This window comes from Aspergillus melleus (assembly GCF_016097325.1).
Source record: "Aspergillus melleus strain CBS 546.65 chromosome Unknown contig1, whole genome shotgun sequence".
Lineage (NCBI taxonomy): Eukaryota > Fungi > Ascomycota > Eurotiomycetes > Eurotiales > Aspergillaceae > Aspergillus > Aspergillus melleus.
Window position 1 is genome coordinate 1,547,225 of NW_025763370.1, and position 16,039 is coordinate 1,563,263.

Here is a 16,039-nt window from a genome sequence, read left to right on the forward strand (position 1 = left end):
AGAGATGCATATGAACAACTTAGCAATATATTGTCACTGTGTCAAAAAGATCGTTCTGTCTTGAACATTCCTGAGATCCTATGAAGTCCATCAATGAAGGTTGTCATCAGTTTTCGTTTGCTTATATATAGTTGTTCGGGTACTACTGTCCGTGGAATCATCTTCGCACCGCTGCATTAAGATTACAGACAATGGCCCAGACACCAGACAGATGAACAAAAATAAATCTACATGTTGCATAAGTATACGCCTTTAACCGGGAAATTGTCAATTTTTCCCAATTTCTCTTGTAAAATCAAGATCACTCGATCCTCGTGATGATGTCACTATGAGGAGTCCTCGCTACTATACCCATAGGTCTTTTGCCTGAGGCACGAATAAGACAGTGGCCCCTTTGACCCCCATTGCAGATTTCCTTCGATTCCTAAGTTCCAACAGACATTGTTGTTGTTTGCAGCGTGGACTTTGAAGGTATTCTCGAACGGATCTCGCCATTATGAGTCGGCCGCAGTATTACGCGAATACCCTCGAGCCGGTCGATATCACGCCAGAGAAGCTACAGAAGACACTCGAGGACTTACTTGTGGCCGTGCGGCGCGGTATCGATGTGATTCAGCAGGAAAGTCCGTCTTCAGAGGACTGGGGCAGCTCTGGTTTATACACAGGACCTGCAGGTATGTTCTGAAGCGTTGACCTCCGATGGCAGGCGGGGGTGGCGTGGATTTGGTGGTTGCGTGAGATAAGATTGCAGATGCTTTTTGACTGTTCTACATATGTACATACTACAATGTTCCCCTGCTAACGAATGTATCTAAGGAATCGCTCTCGCTTTCCTTCGACTCGACCGACAACGTGAATTAATAGCAGTACAAGGCGACTCCCCGACTGATTTTGGCAGAATCGTCCAAGAGAGAATCCCATCGCAAGGACCGAAAGTCAAACTCCAACCGGGAAGGTTATCGCCCGTCGGCTCTTCTTCTCCGCTAACGGCCGTTGTCATGCGCATCTTAGCGGCGGCTTCTTATGGTCAGAAAGTCAATGCGGATGATATCGAGCTTCTACAAGATGCAGTCAATGTTGCGCTTCAGAATGGTCCGATTGTTCCTCACGGGGGACGGATGATGGGAGGAGACGAGGTGTTGTTCGGTAGGGCTGGGCTGCTCTGGGCGGTCTTGAATATTCGAGAGCATACGTTCGATGAGCAGACAATGGCATTCCTGCAGCCTGTCTTTGACACTGTTCCTGCCCTTATCGATGCGATCGTTGACGCCGGAAGACTGGGCCGCAAAGCTTACATCGACAAGCATGGCAGCGAGGGAGCTCTTCCGCTGATGTGGACGTGGATGGAAGGCCACTACGGCTTGGGGCTGTAAGTGGCTGGCCATACGGAGCTCGAAAGTAGGAAGTACTAATGCAGTGGATGAATTTAGGGTCCATGGATTGAGTATGTACCTTTGCAGCTTGCACGGGAAAACGATGAAACTGATTCTTTTCATAGCTGGTATTCTCGCCGTCCTCCTTGCCTGCAGCCCATCGGAGCTCAACGATGGCACCTCACGAACTTATCTCCCCTGGCTGGCTGGCACCGTCACCGGTATCTGTCAACTATGCATTGCTACCAACGGCCACCTTCCCACGGCCATCCCCGCTCGCCATTCCTCATCTCACCGACCCTCTCATCTTGTCCAGATCTGTCACGGCGCTCCTGGAGTATTGCATCTCATGGCCTGCGCCAGGCGAAACACACACTTGGTTTCCAAGTTCTGGGAGCCCACCTGGGATGAAGCCATCCGGCTAGCTAGCGAAAGAACCTGGGAGGAAGGTCTTCTTTCGAAGGGAGGTGGTCTCTGCCACGGAATCGCCGGAAACGCATGGCCGTGGCTACTTCTACACGACAGTTTCGAATACGACATCGACACGACGGCAATTGCAAAGCGCAACTACGCAGAGCGAACCGGGATGACCGGCAGCAAGCCCACGGAACATGAACTGACCGGCGACTATTTCTTGTCGCGAGCGCTGGCCTTCTTGCTCCACTCGCGCGAGACACCCCCTTATGACATGTCCTCTGATATCTATCGTCTTCCTGACCACCCGTTCTCCTTGACGGAAGGATTAACAGGCACTGTTTGTGCGTGGGCGGATGCCTGCGTTGCTATCCAGGCGAGACTTCGGAAGATAGAGTTGACTGCGCAGGGGCCTTGCTCGGGGGTTGCTCTCAAGAGCGATTCTGTCTTCCAAGAGCTCGGGGCTTGTCAATTAGGGTTTCCAACCCTTGCTTATCATAGACCTACTGGTTTGATCTGAGGCGGCATCTGTGCTTTAGAATAGATGGGGTGAAAAGAAGGAATATAGAAAAGATCGGGAGTTGGAAAGGGGGGGATATAAAATCTAAATTGCACGCTCAGCTCGCTAGGAAATATGGGATATATACATGCTATGCATCAGACATTGAAAACATTGAAACAAAAGAGAAGATAAGAGAAATGAATGTAGTCCCAAGCACCTGGCCTGGAATCTATCGCTGCTCAAGAAGAGTTAACTTCAAAGAGCAGATGATTTCAGTATAGAGTAAACCCGGTTCGATACATTGGCGGATGACCTGGAATTTCCGTTCGATATTCGATGCGTTTCGGCATGAAGTTGCCCGATGGTGCCTCGACGGCAACCCTCCAGCGACGCCAGCAATGGCTCGTCTGGTGGTGCGGATCGCCGCAGAAGGTGCAGCGCGTCCCGGCCGGTTTCGACGAAGAGTGATTCTGCTGTGCTCGCGGTTCTGGCTGACTTTGGCTGCGATTCCTGGGTTTCTGGGGTTCGTTGTTCCGCCGCATCTGGTGGATCACATAGTCGTTGATTTCCTCCTGACTCGGCTTCTTTCGATGTCCCCGAACAGTATGCCGACGACGGGGATATCCGTCATCACGGCTCATCTGCTGCACCACGAATGCATTGATGTCGTCCTGAGTGACATCCTCCTCCGGCACGGTGGGGATGTTGGATGGGGGTGGTAGTGGTGGTGGCCCGGCCAGTGGTTCAGCAGGCAAAACCTTTCGAGTTTCATATCGCCCTCCTCGGGCCCCTCGGAGAGCCTTCTCATGGTCGATGGCTAGCTCCGCAAGCTCCTGAAACGTCATCCTATGTTCCGGGTTCGGGGCGTTGATTCGGTTATCCCGCAGCATGGCCGTGGCCCATCCGTCCCATTCGGGCCGCGCTTTTAGCTTTGTCAGAAACAACGTGTTGATCTGAGAGTCTGGAATATCGAAGTCATCATCGATCTGAGTGAGACCTTCCCGCGTCGCCTGGATAAGCGCAATGAAATCGGCTACCGAATCGGATTGGGCAGAATCGAAGTCGACAAACTCGCTAATTTGATGAATCATACGCATATTCCGCTGCCAGGCGTCCATCTTCGGTAACTGGTCAAGGCGACTTGGAGACGAGACAATAAGAGGCCTTAGGGGTGATATGGACCTGGCAGAAGGAGGGGGGCGCTAGAGAGAGGAGATTCTGACCGTCAGCTTTGGGCAATTGGTTTGTTTGCTGCATGAGAGGCGTGACGTCATGTGAGAGCCCTGCATCTTATGTAATGCGATTGTAGATCTACTCCAAACTGTACTCTACTCCCCACCTTCATCTGCAATTCTCGTGAGATACCCTAGGACTCAATTTTGACTTCCTCCGATGTTGCTGTCGAAGAATCTGCCTATCAAATCCCTCTACCAGCCTAAGAATCCCTCGCACTCCGTGCCATGTGGTTGACGCGCCACAGCCTATGAGCATCCGCCGTGAACACGAGGAGTGGCAGTGCTAAGTCGATCCTGGTGATGATGGACGTCTTGGGGGCCATTTTCTTAGCTCAACCGAGTCCGCTTGCTGTTAAGGACGACTACTTCTGCCACTATTTGTTTAGTTGCAAAGCTTTCCCGAACATGACGTCGGTTGAAGCTAGAGGGACGTTTGTCGGTCGCTAGTTTTACGCTGTCATGCTGCCCTACGGTAATTGTTGATTCTCCACTGCATTCGACATAGAAAAAAAAAAAGATGGACATCGTGCCTCCATCCTATCAGTCGGCAACGACGAGAGATGCGTGGTCTATCATTGCTCGCTATATCCCGTCCAGTGACTTATGTGCGGCTGCCCTGGTATGTCGAAGATGGCATGAACTCTTCATGCCGTTTCTTTGGGGGGATCCTGCCTCTCATTTCGGGACCGATAATGATGCTGTATATGGTAAAAATTGAACCGAAAAAGCTTCATTCGATTCCGCATCGTTTACTAACGAACAATTTTGAACGACAGTCGCTCTTACGAGATTTAGGAGGACGTTGAAGTATGCAAGCCTTGCAGTGCGCATGCTAACACACACCCTTCACCTTCCACCGGCCCTGTCTGAGATATACGGAGGTCCGCGTCCAGAATGGCTAAAGGAGGTCCTCCATTATCTCCCCAACCTACAGTCGCTGATTGTATCAAAACTGCCTTTCTTCGACCATAATGCGATGATGGCCCTGAAAGGTACAACCCGAAATGAACAACAGGCCGATACCGCTGTCTCCAATGCATACAACGTCCGCTTATTACTTGCGGATCGGGAGCCCAACACGACTTCGCAGGGTCTTGCGGAAGCACTGCTGAGATTCCCAGAACTGGTGTACCTCGATTTATCATACACAACACCGGCTCGGGATCGTATGGTTCTATCCTCGTTATCCCAACTGGAACACCTCCAGGTGTTGAAATTGCGAGGTATTGGTCTGAAGGATAATGATGCGGAGTTCCTGGCCAATGCTGTTGGATTGCGAGTCCGGTTCTTGGACTTGCGCGAGAACATGCTGACTGACATGGCCGTGCGATCTCTATTACAAGCCTCGTTTCAAACCACGGGCGACGCTGGGATAGGTTCAAGCGAAGGAGCTACAAACACTGGGACATTTTGTGCTTTCCCCCAGTTGACGCCATCGATCTCGAACTCAAACTGGCTGAGCTCCTCAACCTTAGATGAACAGTTCGTGAAAGCATTGACGCAACCCCTGACGGGCCGTTCGTGGGTTGAGGGCCTATCACATAGTGGTATCACGCACCTCTACATAGCGGATAACCAGATTACGGTGGAAGGCGCTGCGAGCCTTCTAGCCTCGTCTAGGTTGCATGTGCTCGACGTGGGTACAGTAGATACCGTGGAGTCTCTCACTCGAAGACCGAGTTCCATACCCTCACAATCCCACGAAGGCTCCCAGAAACTTCCTGGAGCTGAAAAATTGATACCGATTCTTGGGTCCGCAGCCAAGGAAAATTTGACATACCTGAGAGCTCACCATGTCATCTGCACAAATGACAACCCATACAAAGAATCTGTTTCGCTGAACAATTTCCTGCCCGAACTACCAGGCGACAGCGACAGCGACACTGACACCGCGGAAAGGCAAGCAGATGTAGAGCTGGATGCTGCGAATGAGATTCACGAACTCCCCGCTCAAGAGGCCCCGATATTTGAGCTCGAAGGGTCTCCACTTCCACCATCATCGGAGACGCCCGTGAATGGACCTGGTCAGCCGACTATCTACGAAGACGAACCATTAACCTTGCGCCGACGCGGTTCGGCCTTTGCCCCGGAGGTCATTGAGGGCGGACAGTTCCCCGAAGTTGCCAGAATGGATGTGCTAGGAAGTCCCATATCACCAACCGGAGTTCCTTGTGGGCTTTCATTATCCACCGCTTCAAACCCAGAAATCAGTGCGGGACAGACCGGGACAATTCCTCAATGCAGTTCGCTCGTGTCAATGGACGACCCTCGAGGCCAAATGATTCAACAGCTACTTTCCAAGAGACCCAAGAATCAATCGCTCCCACGACGTGATCACAAAGACAACAGCTTTCCGTACTTGCATCCCTCCCATGTTCCTAATCTAGAGACATTGGTTCTGACCGATGTTCCATCCCACGTGCCTGCAAATTCTCCCTACCTGAAGTCTCTAATCCGATTCATCACTGCCTGCTCTAATGAAGCGCTGCTGGCCACTCTTCAAGCAGGCTCTGACTACTCTCTCCCTCCAGGGCGGGATCGTGTGAAGGCCGAGCAGGAACGATCCCGGTCACTCTTTGCTTTACGGCGATTGGTGCTCGAGATCACTCCTACAGAGAAACTGACTGGTCCTGCCCAGCTGACCGCGTGGAAACCCGCTAGCTACCACAACGGGACGTCAAAGTCGACCACAGGAGACCGGGACCTTGAAAACCTGTGGACAGCATCGATGGATGACTTCAGTTTCTTCGACGAGACCGAATGTGGCATTCCCGAGAACGACCCGGGCAAGTATTTCCCGATGGCAGCCCTCAACGAGAAGGTTACCTTGATGCCCGAAGATGACTCTGGGGATTCCACACCCATATCCTCATCTCCAGGCCTGCTTCATCGCAACTCCTCGCTACCGAAGCACATGCGACCCGACGTCACTAGCAGGAGCACAGCTGCTAATGGTACACGTCCACCACAAGTCGAGGAGCCGGAAGTAGACCTGGTCGCCGAACTGGCCGCCTTCCGCCGGGCAAAGAAGGTGGAATATGAAGAAGTAGTACGGCGGGATCGGAAACGGCGCAGCACGATAGGGTCGGCGTCACTGCTCTCGCCTTCGACATCATCGGTTCGATCCGTATCCCCGTCGCCGAGTATACGGTCCACCACAATGGTCTCGACGGCTCAGTTGTCTATGGCTCATTTTGTGGAAGGGAATTGGAAAGGAGAGGTGAAAATCGTGCGAAATGCCGCGCCTAAGGGCCGGAGCGGCGTGGTGGATATGTACGGGAATTACTTCGAGAAGGGGTATTTGTATCCTTGACGAGAAAGATGGACAAAGAGTTTCTTCCTCTGGTCTCCTGAACTATTCCTGCCTGGCATAGCGTATTGTGGACGTGCTACAGTCGATTACTGTGTAGATATATGATAGATCCCAGAGCTAATGATGTGGGCCTAAGTACTCCGCACAGGGCAAGATGATGTAGTGGAAATACTACGGGGCGGGGTCGATTTGTTGGATCCATAATTTTGTCATTTTCTTTCAGTCGTAAACTTGGCGAGGAAGTTCTGTTTGTCGCCAGAGTCATCCGTCATGGTACATACATAGGCCCTCAGGATAGGCAAGTGGTAAAGAAACTAGTCCGTCGGGACCGAGTCCAACAGACCGTCCCGAGTTCTCCACGGTGGGGATACTCATTATCATTGTTCATAGCGTGGGCAAACCGATGTTGAAAAGTCTTTTGTTTTGTTTTAATATCGTCTCCTGCCCACGGACGACCCGTCATGCAAGCCTTCAACCCGAGACTGAAACCCGTTCATTCCATTTGAACCAAGTAAGAAAGTTTGTTCAAGTTCTTAACAAAAAAAGGAAACGAAAAGAAGCAACACAGAAGCCTTTTAAAAAATCATTCCATTTTTCTTCTCTGTTTTAACCTTCCTTACAAAGCCTTGTTGGCCTGAGGGGGAGCCAGCTTCTTGCCGTCCTTGTTGTACCTGATACGGGGAGGGGGGGCACGGTTGCGGCGACCTTCCCGGGAACGGACACTGTGAATCAAACCGTCAGCTTTTGTTCATCTTGGATGGTCTTTCTAAAGACAATTGTGGAAGGAATTTGCAGAGGCGGAGGGCGACGCGTACCGAACGATCTTGCCGTGGATAGCGCAGGAGACGCAGTACTGCAGCTTCAGGTACATCTTGGGGACGGCGTAGTCAGTGAAGACGGAGGCGTCGGAGATATCACCTGCAGGGTAGGAAAGAACCCGAAAGTCAGCACGGTTTGCTCTGGAATTCGCAATCCCGTTCGAGGTTTATCCACGCGGCGCGGCTGTAAAATTCCATTGATTCCATCTGATCATCGTTTCCTGCTTCTCATTCATCTCCTTCATCTTTTTTTCTGTCGTTTCTTGAACTCCAGCTCTTTTCGGAACAACAGCGCGCGCGATGGACGGTGGGATTCATTCAATTGCGAGAAAAGGCTCGAACGTACGGATGGCAGCGGACTCAACCATGTTGCGGATGGTGAATCTCTTGATGGCCTTGTCCTTGGGGACGCAGCGAGCGCAGTTGGAGCAGCGCACGGGCTTAACGTGGCCGCGGCCGTTCTTGTTACGACCGCTGTAAAAAAAGAAAACACACCGGTTAGTTCTTCAAATTCCCATTGAAAATCATCGCGGTCATCTCAGATCCATTGCCGTGTGAATATCGGTTATTTTTCTTGTGGTTCGAATGACAGAACATAGTTCCGCTGGCGTGGTCGATATTGGTAGACACGGACGGACGGCATGAGATAGGGAAGGGGTCGGTCCTTACTTGTTAGCCCTCTTCTTGACCATCTTGACGGATTTCTCTGTAGCGACGGGTTAGAGATGTTCAGTCCGGGAGAAGAGGGAAGGCGCGTACTTGGCTTGTCGGGGTTGGTTGTCGGGAGGCAGGAGACTCTCGTGATAGAGTTGTGTCGGGTTTCAAGGTTGTGTGCGGCTAAGCGAGCCCAGCCCTGAGGGTCACGGTCACGGGATGTGACGGTGTGGGTGCCTTGACACCTGAGTGCCTTAAGACATTGCCGATGCCTGATGGCCTCAGGTCCACGTGATCGGGGCCTTACGGGACCCATCGTCCCAATACGGGTATTGTGTTTACCTGACGGGTGGTCCCATTTGGGATTCTCGTGACCGCAAGCCAATAGTTCGCGCCCCGAACCCCTGTCTGTCTTCTGATATCGTTCGATCTTTGGAGTCATTGCCGGCCCTCCTCTTCCTCTTCCTCTTCTTCCTCGCTCTTCCCTCTTCGTTGTTATCATCCCTTCCTTCCCCCTTCCCCTCATATTTCCCGAACCTCCCCCCCCTTCATTTCCTCTCATTGGATCCCTGCCCCTCCCCTTCTCCAGTTTGGTGACATGTCGGCGACAGGTACTTATAGGGGAACCACCAGCCACAAGACTGTCGGTCGAGGCAGGCTGCCCGACTTCGAGAACAGTCCGCAATCCCACATCCCTCGTCCTCGCCCGGACAGTTCTTCCACAATTCAAACACCCCATACCCCCTCCAGCGATATTGGAAGTTCCACCATGAGTGCCGCCAGTAGCCGGCAGCGACAGAACCAGTCGAAGCGCGATGAGGTATGCCATCTTTCCTGCTTGTTTGTCTCTGCCCAACCTCGGATACCTTCTTTTACCGCCAGTTCGTTTTGACTTTTTGAGTTTTTTTCTGGCTCGCACTTTTGTCCCTTTGGATTTGTGCCATTTTCTGGTTTATTTTTCTCCCCTTGAAAATTGTTTTGTTTCCAATTCGATTTTCTATGCAATTTTTCAATCCCCTCTGTTGTTCATGCCTCCGTGACAAATAACCATGTGATTCAAAGCATTGGAACCACCTGGATCGACTCTAATGCATTGTACCAGGCGATTCGTCGAAAGTTGGAGGCCGACCTCAACAAAAAGAGGCACAATCCCGCCCGTGCCAATCGCTCTCGAAAGGCCCCTCCCGGTACCGTGCTTGCCTTGAAACCCAGCCAGGCCCTTCAGATCAAGCCCAACACCACCATCGCCGAAGCCGCTCAGTTGATGGCCGCAAAGCGGGAGGATTGCGTGCTGGTGACCGACGATGATGATCGAATTGCCGGTATCTTCACCGCGAAGGATCTCGCTTTTCGCGTGGTCGGAACCGGACAGAAGGCGCGAGAAATCACGGTGGCCGAGATTATGACGAAGAACCCATTGTGCGCCAGGACGGATACCAGTGCCACGGATGCCCTCGACCTGATGGTGAGGAAAGGATTCAGACATTTGCCGGTCATGGACGAGAACCAGGATATTTCGGGTGTCCTTGATATCACCAAGTGCTTCTACGATGCGATGGAGAAATTGGAGCGCGCCTACAGCTCGTCTCGGAAGCTCTACGACGCGCTGGAAGGTGTGCAGACGGAACTCGGCTCCAGCCAGCCCCAGCAGATCATTCAGTACGTGGAAGCGCTGCGGTCGAAAATGTCCGGGCCTACTCTGGAGACGGTCCTGGACGGCATGCCCCCGACCACCGTCTCGGTCCGTACCACCGTTAAGGATGCTGCGGCCCTGATGAAAGAGCATCACACCACTGCCCTGCTGGTGCAAGACCAGGGATCCATCACCGGTATCTTCACCAGTAAAGATATCGTGCTCCGTGTCATTGCGCCCGGCATGGACCCCGCTACCTGCAGCGTCGTTCGGGTGATGACGCCGCACCCTGACTTTGCTCCCAGCGACATGAGCATCCAGGCTGCGCTCCGCAAGATGCACGGTCCGTACACCCCAATCAAGCTGGAGGAATCCACCACATTGACTAACGTTGGTATACTTAGATGGCCACTACTTGAACCTGCCCGTTATGAATGAGGGCGGAGAAATCGTGGGAATGGTGGATGTGCTGAAGCTCACCTACGCTACCCTGGAACAGGTCAGTATACCAAGGAGGGACTGAGCTCCGCCATTGATCCAGCGTGGTCCGCTAACACTGCCTATTCTAGATCAACTCGATGTCAACTCAGGATGATGAAGGCCCTGCCTGGAACAAGTTCTGGCTGTCCATGGACCATGAGTCGGACTCGATGGTTTCGGGCAGCCAACAGCAAACTCATAACCGGTCAGTGATGAGCCCTGAGTCTCCCAAACGTGGTTATGACACCAGAGACAGCGTGCTCCCGAACGAGTCCGCCTCCCACCACGGGGGAGATGAGCACTCAGAGTTTATCGACCATCATCATTCTGAGCTTGCCCCGTTCCCCTTCAAGTTCAAGGCACCCAGCGGTCGTGTGCACCGGGTCAACGTTCTCCAGACAGCCGGCGTTGCTGATCTGATCTCTCAAGTCTCCGCCAAACTAGGCCAAGAGGTCGAAGCGGTCGGAGGCGCGGCCATTTGCGAGGACGGCAGGTTGAGCGACACAGGATATGCTTTGAGCTACTTGGACAACGAGGGTGACACCGTTTCGATCACTACCGATCAAGATCTTGCCGACGCCGTGACCCTTGCACGACAATCGCGCCGGGACAAAGTTGATCTCTTCGTTCACGATCCTACGCAACCCCCGATCCCTGTTACTGTGGAGCCGCAGCCAACGCCTGCCAAGCCCGTGGAAGAGAAGATCACTCCCATCTCTGAAGAGCTACCAAGCGAGGAGCCCATCGAGACGAAGCCACGGTCTCAGAGCTTCCAGTCGCATCACCACCAGGAGGAGCAGTTGATTGCCGGCGTTCCCAACGACCTGCTCCTGCCCGGCGCGATTGTGACATTGGCGGCCGTGATCGCAGGTGTGTTTGTGCTCAGTCGGGCCACTTCTCGGTAAATGAGAAGTTCCAGGGTCGAGGATGGTGGAGGACAGGAAATATTGTAAAACTTTTTTATCTTTTCCCTCGTGCTTTGTTCATGTTGGTTGGCCTTTTCTCGATCCCTTCAGCATTTTCTTCACTCTGTCATTGTTATGTCTTCTCTGTACCCCTCGTAGCGTTTTTTCATCCCAATTCCCTTTGATCGAAAACTTCCTGGTTTTAATATTTTCTCTTAGAGAGTTAGAGTATTAGGATACCTGATTGTATGCATACTAGCAGACATCCATATATACACATACATAGCTGTTTCTCTCTCTGACAGAGTAGTCCGTAGTAAGCGGCGTAGTCTGGCTGTGCCGGGGTGCCTGAATGCCTTGATGCCTGAACGCCTCACTTGGCGGGACGGCCCAAAGGGGACTAGCGCGGCGGTGCCTCGAAAGGCTGGAATTTTTTGGTTGGACCTTTTGGACTTCATCCCACATCCTTTATTCCCTCTCCCCCTCCCTTCTTCCCAGCACCTCTACTCTGGCTGGGATGCTGTGCCTGCCTACCTCTTCTGCCTGGAATTGAGTTCTCGTCGATTTCAACCCTCCGACCTCGTGGACTGCCAAGGGTCGTCTTAGCTTCCACTTCTTTCACGATCACCCCCACCAAAACAACCTCCTAAAAAATTCCCATTTAACGCCCTACCCCACTTACCACCTCGGACTCAGCGCCGACCTCCCGTGTCTTTTCTTCCCGTTTTACCACTGGGATCTTTGCACCTTCGACCTCCCATCCGTATCGTCAGGACCGAATCGGCGATATGTCATTGCTACCTCCCGAAGTTCACTCGGCGCTCTCGCAGCTCCTGCGCGCGTTGACCACCGCCGATAATACGATCCGTGCTCAGGCCGAAGAACAGTTGAACAATGATTGGATTGTCGCCCGTCCAGATGTGCTCTTAATGGGCCTGGTGGAACAGATTCAGGGCGCAGAAGATATTGCCGTAAGTGTCCCGGCTTTTCGCTTGAACTTCTGAACAGCAACGTCTTGTCTTCCCCCTCCCCCTCCATTGCATACCGGGGAGCTGGTTGGAGGAGCAGTCTCGTATTGATCGTGTCTTTCTATTCTGCAGACCCGGGCATTCGCCGCAGTATTGTTCAGAAGAATCGCGACCAAGACGCGAAAAGACCCCGTCACAAATGAGGCCCGGGAACTCTTCTCGACTCTGACCACAGACCAGCGCCTGGTCATTCGACAGAAACTGGTGACATGCCTGACCACGGAGTCCGCGACGGATGTGCGAAAGAAGATTGGAGACGCCGTTGCAGAGATTGCGAGACAGTACACCGACAATGGTATGCTCAACACCGACCGTCTGCTTTTATGATCCTTCCCTTGCACCCCGGAAATTCCTTTTCCGAACTTGATGAGTGACTCCTCTAGGTGACCAATGGCCCGAGCTCCTGGGAGTCCTCTTCCAGGCCAGTCAGTCGCCCGATGCCGGCCTGCGTGAGGCCTCGTTCCGCATCTTCTCGACCACTCCCGGTATCATCGAGAGGCCCCACGAGGATGCCGTTGTCGGCGTCTTCAGCAAGGGCTTCAAGGACGACCTTGTCACCGTGCGCATTGCCGCCATGGAGGCCTTCGCTTCCTTTTTCCGCTCCATCTCCAAGAAGTCCCAGCCCAAGTTCCACTCGCTCATGCCCGAATTGCTCAACATCCTGCCTCCGCTAAAGGAGTCGTCCGAGAGCGACGAGCTTTCGTCGGCTTTCCTGGCTTTGATTGAGCTGGCCGAAACCTCGCCGAAGATGTTCAAGAGCATGTTCAACAACCTGGTCAAGTTCAGTATCAGCGTCGTTGCCGACAAGGACCTGAGCGACCAGGTCCGACAGAATGCGTTGGAGCTGATGGCCACCTTTGCCGACTACGCCCCGGGCATGTGTAAGAAGGACCCCGAATTCGCCCGCGATATGGTGACTCAGTGTCTGAGCTTGATGACCGACATTGGCGTCGACGATGACGATGCTTCCGAGTGGAACTCGTCGGAGGATGTATGTGATGGCCCCACAACCGACTAGACTTCTTTTGTAGTTGATGCTGACTTTCAGAAAGCTTGACCTGGAAGAGAGCGATCTCAACCACGTCGCTGGTGAACAGTGCATGGATCGCCTGGCCAACAAGCTTGGCGGTCAGGCCGTGCTTCCCCCTACCTTCTCCTGGATCCCTCAGATGATGTCGTCCTCCGCCTGGCGTGATCGGCACGCAGCTCTCATGGCCATCTCCGCTATCTCTGAAGGTTGCCGCGACCTGATGATCGGTGAACTCGACCAGGTGTTGGGCCTGGTTGTGCCCGCTTTGCAGGATCCCCACCCTCGCGTCCGCTATGCCGGCTGCAACGCATTAGGCCAGATGAGCACTGATTTCGCCGGTACCATGCAGGAGAAGTACCACGGCATTGTGCTGAACAACATCATCCCCGTGCTGAACAGTGTGGAGCCCCGTGTCCAGGCACACGCCGCCGCGGCTCTGGTCAACTTCTGCGAAGAGGCCGAGAGACGGGTTCTCGAACCGTACCTCGCCGAGTTGCTGCGGCATTTGCTGCAGCTCCTGCGTAGTGAGCACCGCTATGTGCAGGAACAGGCCCTCTCCACGATCGCCACGATTGCGGACTCTGCTGAGAATGCATTCGACCAGTACTACGACACGCTGATGCCCTTGCTCTTCAACGTGCTCAAGGAAGAGCAGTCCAAGGAGTACCGCCTGCTGCGAGCCAAGGCCATGGAGTGCGCTACCCTGATCGCCCTGGCTGTGGGCAAGGAGAAGATGGGCCAGGACGCTCTGAACCTGGTGCAGCTGCTGGGTAACATCCAGCAGAACATTGTCGATGCGGACGACCCGCAGTCGCAATACCTGCTCCACTGCTGGGGCCGTATGTGCCGGGTTTTGGGCCAGGACTTCGTTCCCTACCTTCCCGGCGTCATGCCCCCTCTTCTGACGGTTGCGGCCGCCAAGGCGGATATTCAGTTGCTTGACGACGAGGACCAGATCGACCAGGTGGAGCAAGATGAGGGCTGGGAGCTGGTGCCTCTGAAGGGCAAGATTATTGGTATCAAGACCAGCGCGCTTGAGGACAAGAACACCGCCATTGAGTTGATCACCATCTACGCGCAGATCCTCGAGGCCGCCTTTGAGCCTTACGTCTTGGAGACGATGGAGAAGATCGCCGTGCCCGGTCTGGCCTTCTTCTTCCACGACCCCGTTCGGGTGTCGTCGGCGAAGTTGATCCCCCAGCTTCTGAACTCCTACCGGAAGGCCTACGGCGAGTCGTCGCCTGGTTTCGCGCAGATGTGGAACAAGGTGGCCGAGAAGATCATCGAGGTGCTCAGCGCCGAGCCCGCGGTCGATACGTTGGCCGAGATGTACCAGTGCTTCTACGAGTCCGTGGAGGTGGTCGGCAAGAACTGCCTCACCCAGCAGCACGTGCAAGCGTTCATCGAGTCGGCCAAGTCGACGTTAGAAGACTACCAGGTGCGCGTGAAGGCGCGACTAGAGGATCGGGCCGACGCCGAGGACGGCGACGAGGAGAACCTCGACTACGAATACGCAGTTGAGGACGACCAGAACTTGCTCAGCGACATGAACAAGGCCTTCCACACCATCTTCAAAAACCAGGGCACGTCATTCCTGCCCGCCTGGGAAACTCTCATGCCGTTCTACGACGCCTTCATCACGAGCCAAGACCCCACGCAACGCCAGTGGGCTCTTTGCATCATGGACGACGTGCTGGAATTCTGCGGAGCTGAGTCGTGGAAGTACAAAGACCACATCATGCAGCCGCTGGCCGCTGGACTGCGGGACCAGAACGCGGCCAACCGCCAGGCCGCTGCTTACGGAGTGGGAGTTGCTGCGCAGAAGGGTGGCGAGGCCTGGAGTGAGTTCGTCGCCGCTAGTATCCCGAGCCTGCTGCAGGTTACCCAGATCAACCAGGCGCGGTCAGAGGAGCATGTTTATGCGACCGAGAACGCCGCGGCCAGTATCGCCAAGATCTTGCACTTCAACAGCAGCAAGGTGCAGAACGCCAACGAGATCGTCGCCAGCTGGATCACCACTCTGCCCATCACGTTTGACGAGGAGGCCGCTCCCTATGCCTATTCCTTCTTGGCTCAGCTGATTGACCAGTAAGCTTTTTATTTCCTTCCTACTGGTCCTTTACTAACGCTTTGACTTCAACAGGCAACATCCCGTGGTGATGTCGAACGCCGACAAGGTGTTCGGGTATATCGTGCAAGCTCTGGAGAACGAGACTTTGCAGGGACAAACGGCCGGACGAGTGGCCACCGCGGCCAAGCAGCTGGTAGCCAGCACGGGGTTGAATGCCGACCAGATCCTGGCGGGTGTGAACCCAGACAACCAGGCGGCGGTGCGGAGTTATTTCCAGTAGAGACGGGCGCAGCAACGGAGGAAATTGGTTTATTAACAAAGGCGTGATATGGGAACGAGTGGGTGCCGGCTCTATTTGTCTACGTGAATTATGGTTGTTTCTAATTTCCCATTTGATTACCCCCCTGAATCTACAGCGTGTGCCCTCCGTTGGTCGGTGATTGTACACTGCGTAGACCGGATTCTTGTTCTTTCCCCCCCCCTTGTTCTCGCATTTCTTTTCGGTTCTTCAAGAAGAATATATACACAATATATGTTCATTTCATAAACTTCATGTGCTTCATTTCCTGCATGCGCTACTGCT

The 16,039-nt window shown here is 53.6% G+C and overlaps 6 protein-coding genes across 8 annotated transcripts; 4 read left to right on the forward strand and 2 right to left on the reverse strand.

Annotated features, from left to right (window-relative positions):
• Positions 1 to 496: 496 nt before the first annotated feature.
• On the forward strand, positions 497 to 2,307 carry LDX57_000600 (lanthionine synthetase C family protein; the record flags this gene model as incomplete). Its single annotated transcript, XM_046082246.1, has 4 exons — positions 497 to 674; positions 817 to 1,369; positions 1,431 to 1,444; positions 1,499 to 2,307. The coding sequence occupies 4 exons, from the start codon at positions 497 to 499 to the stop codon at positions 2,305 to 2,307; spliced, it is 1,554 nt and encodes a 517-aa protein (XP_045938203.1).
• Positions 2,308 to 2,561: 254 nt separating this feature from the next.
• LDX57_000601 (uncharacterized protein) lies at positions 2,562 to 3,407 on the reverse strand (the record flags this gene model as incomplete). The annotated part of the gene is made up of 1 exon (XM_046082247.1): positions 2,562 to 3,407. The coding sequence occupies one exon, from the start codon at positions 3,405 to 3,407 to the stop codon at positions 2,562 to 2,564; it is 846 nt and encodes a 281-aa protein (XP_045938204.1).
• Positions 3,408 to 4,041: 634 nt separating this feature from the next.
• LDX57_000602 (uncharacterized protein) lies at positions 4,042 to 6,837 on the forward strand (the record flags this gene model as incomplete). Its single annotated transcript, XM_046082248.1, has 2 exons — positions 4,042 to 4,231; positions 4,301 to 6,837. 2 exons carry the CDS (start codon positions 4,042 to 4,044, stop codon positions 6,835 to 6,837), a joined length of 2,727 nt encoding a protein of 908 aa, XP_045938205.1.
• A 616-nt stretch (positions 6,838 to 7,453) lies between these two features.
• Positions 7,454 to 8,347, reverse strand: RPS26A (40S ribosomal protein eS26; the record flags this gene model as incomplete). The annotated part of the gene is made up of 4 exons (XM_046082249.1): positions 7,454 to 7,559; positions 7,653 to 7,755; positions 8,002 to 8,129; positions 8,325 to 8,347. 4 exons carry the CDS (start codon positions 8,345 to 8,347, stop codon positions 7,454 to 7,456), a joined length of 360 nt encoding a protein of 119 aa, XP_045938206.1.
• Positions 8,348 to 8,738: 391 nt separating this feature from the next.
• Positions 8,739 to 11,611, forward strand: LDX57_000604. 2 transcript variants are annotated; one of them, XM_046082250.1, is made up of 5 exons: positions 8,739 to 9,129; positions 9,412 to 10,285; positions 10,347 to 10,441; positions 10,512 to 10,627; positions 10,679 to 11,611. In XM_046082250.1, the coding sequence occupies exons 1-5, from the start codon at positions 8,908 to 8,910 to the stop codon at positions 11,325 to 11,327; spliced, it is 1,956 nt and encodes a 651-aa protein (XP_045938207.1). In that variant the 5' UTR covers positions 8,739 to 8,907; the 3' UTR covers positions 11,328 to 11,611. The 2 variants fall into 2 exon arrangements, with proteins under 2 accessions (XP_045938207.1, XP_045938208.1); XM_046082251.1 differs by having other exon boundaries at positions 8,739 to 10,285; positions 10,512 to 11,611.
• Positions 11,612 to 11,792: 181 nt separating this feature from the next.
• Positions 11,793 to 16,001, forward strand: PSE1. 2 transcript variants are annotated; one of them, XM_046082252.1, is made up of 5 exons: positions 11,793 to 12,298; positions 12,428 to 12,650; positions 12,739 to 13,346; positions 13,408 to 15,473; positions 15,529 to 16,001. In XM_046082252.1, exons 1-5 carry the CDS (start codon positions 12,116 to 12,118, stop codon positions 15,734 to 15,736), a joined length of 3,288 nt encoding a protein of 1,095 aa, XP_045938209.1. In that variant the 5' UTR covers positions 11,793 to 12,115; the 3' UTR covers positions 15,737 to 16,001. The 2 variants fall into 2 exon arrangements, with proteins under 2 accessions (XP_045938209.1, XP_045938210.1); XM_046082253.1 differs by having other exon boundaries at positions 12,428 to 13,346.
• Positions 16,002 to 16,039: the final 38 nt, after the last annotated feature.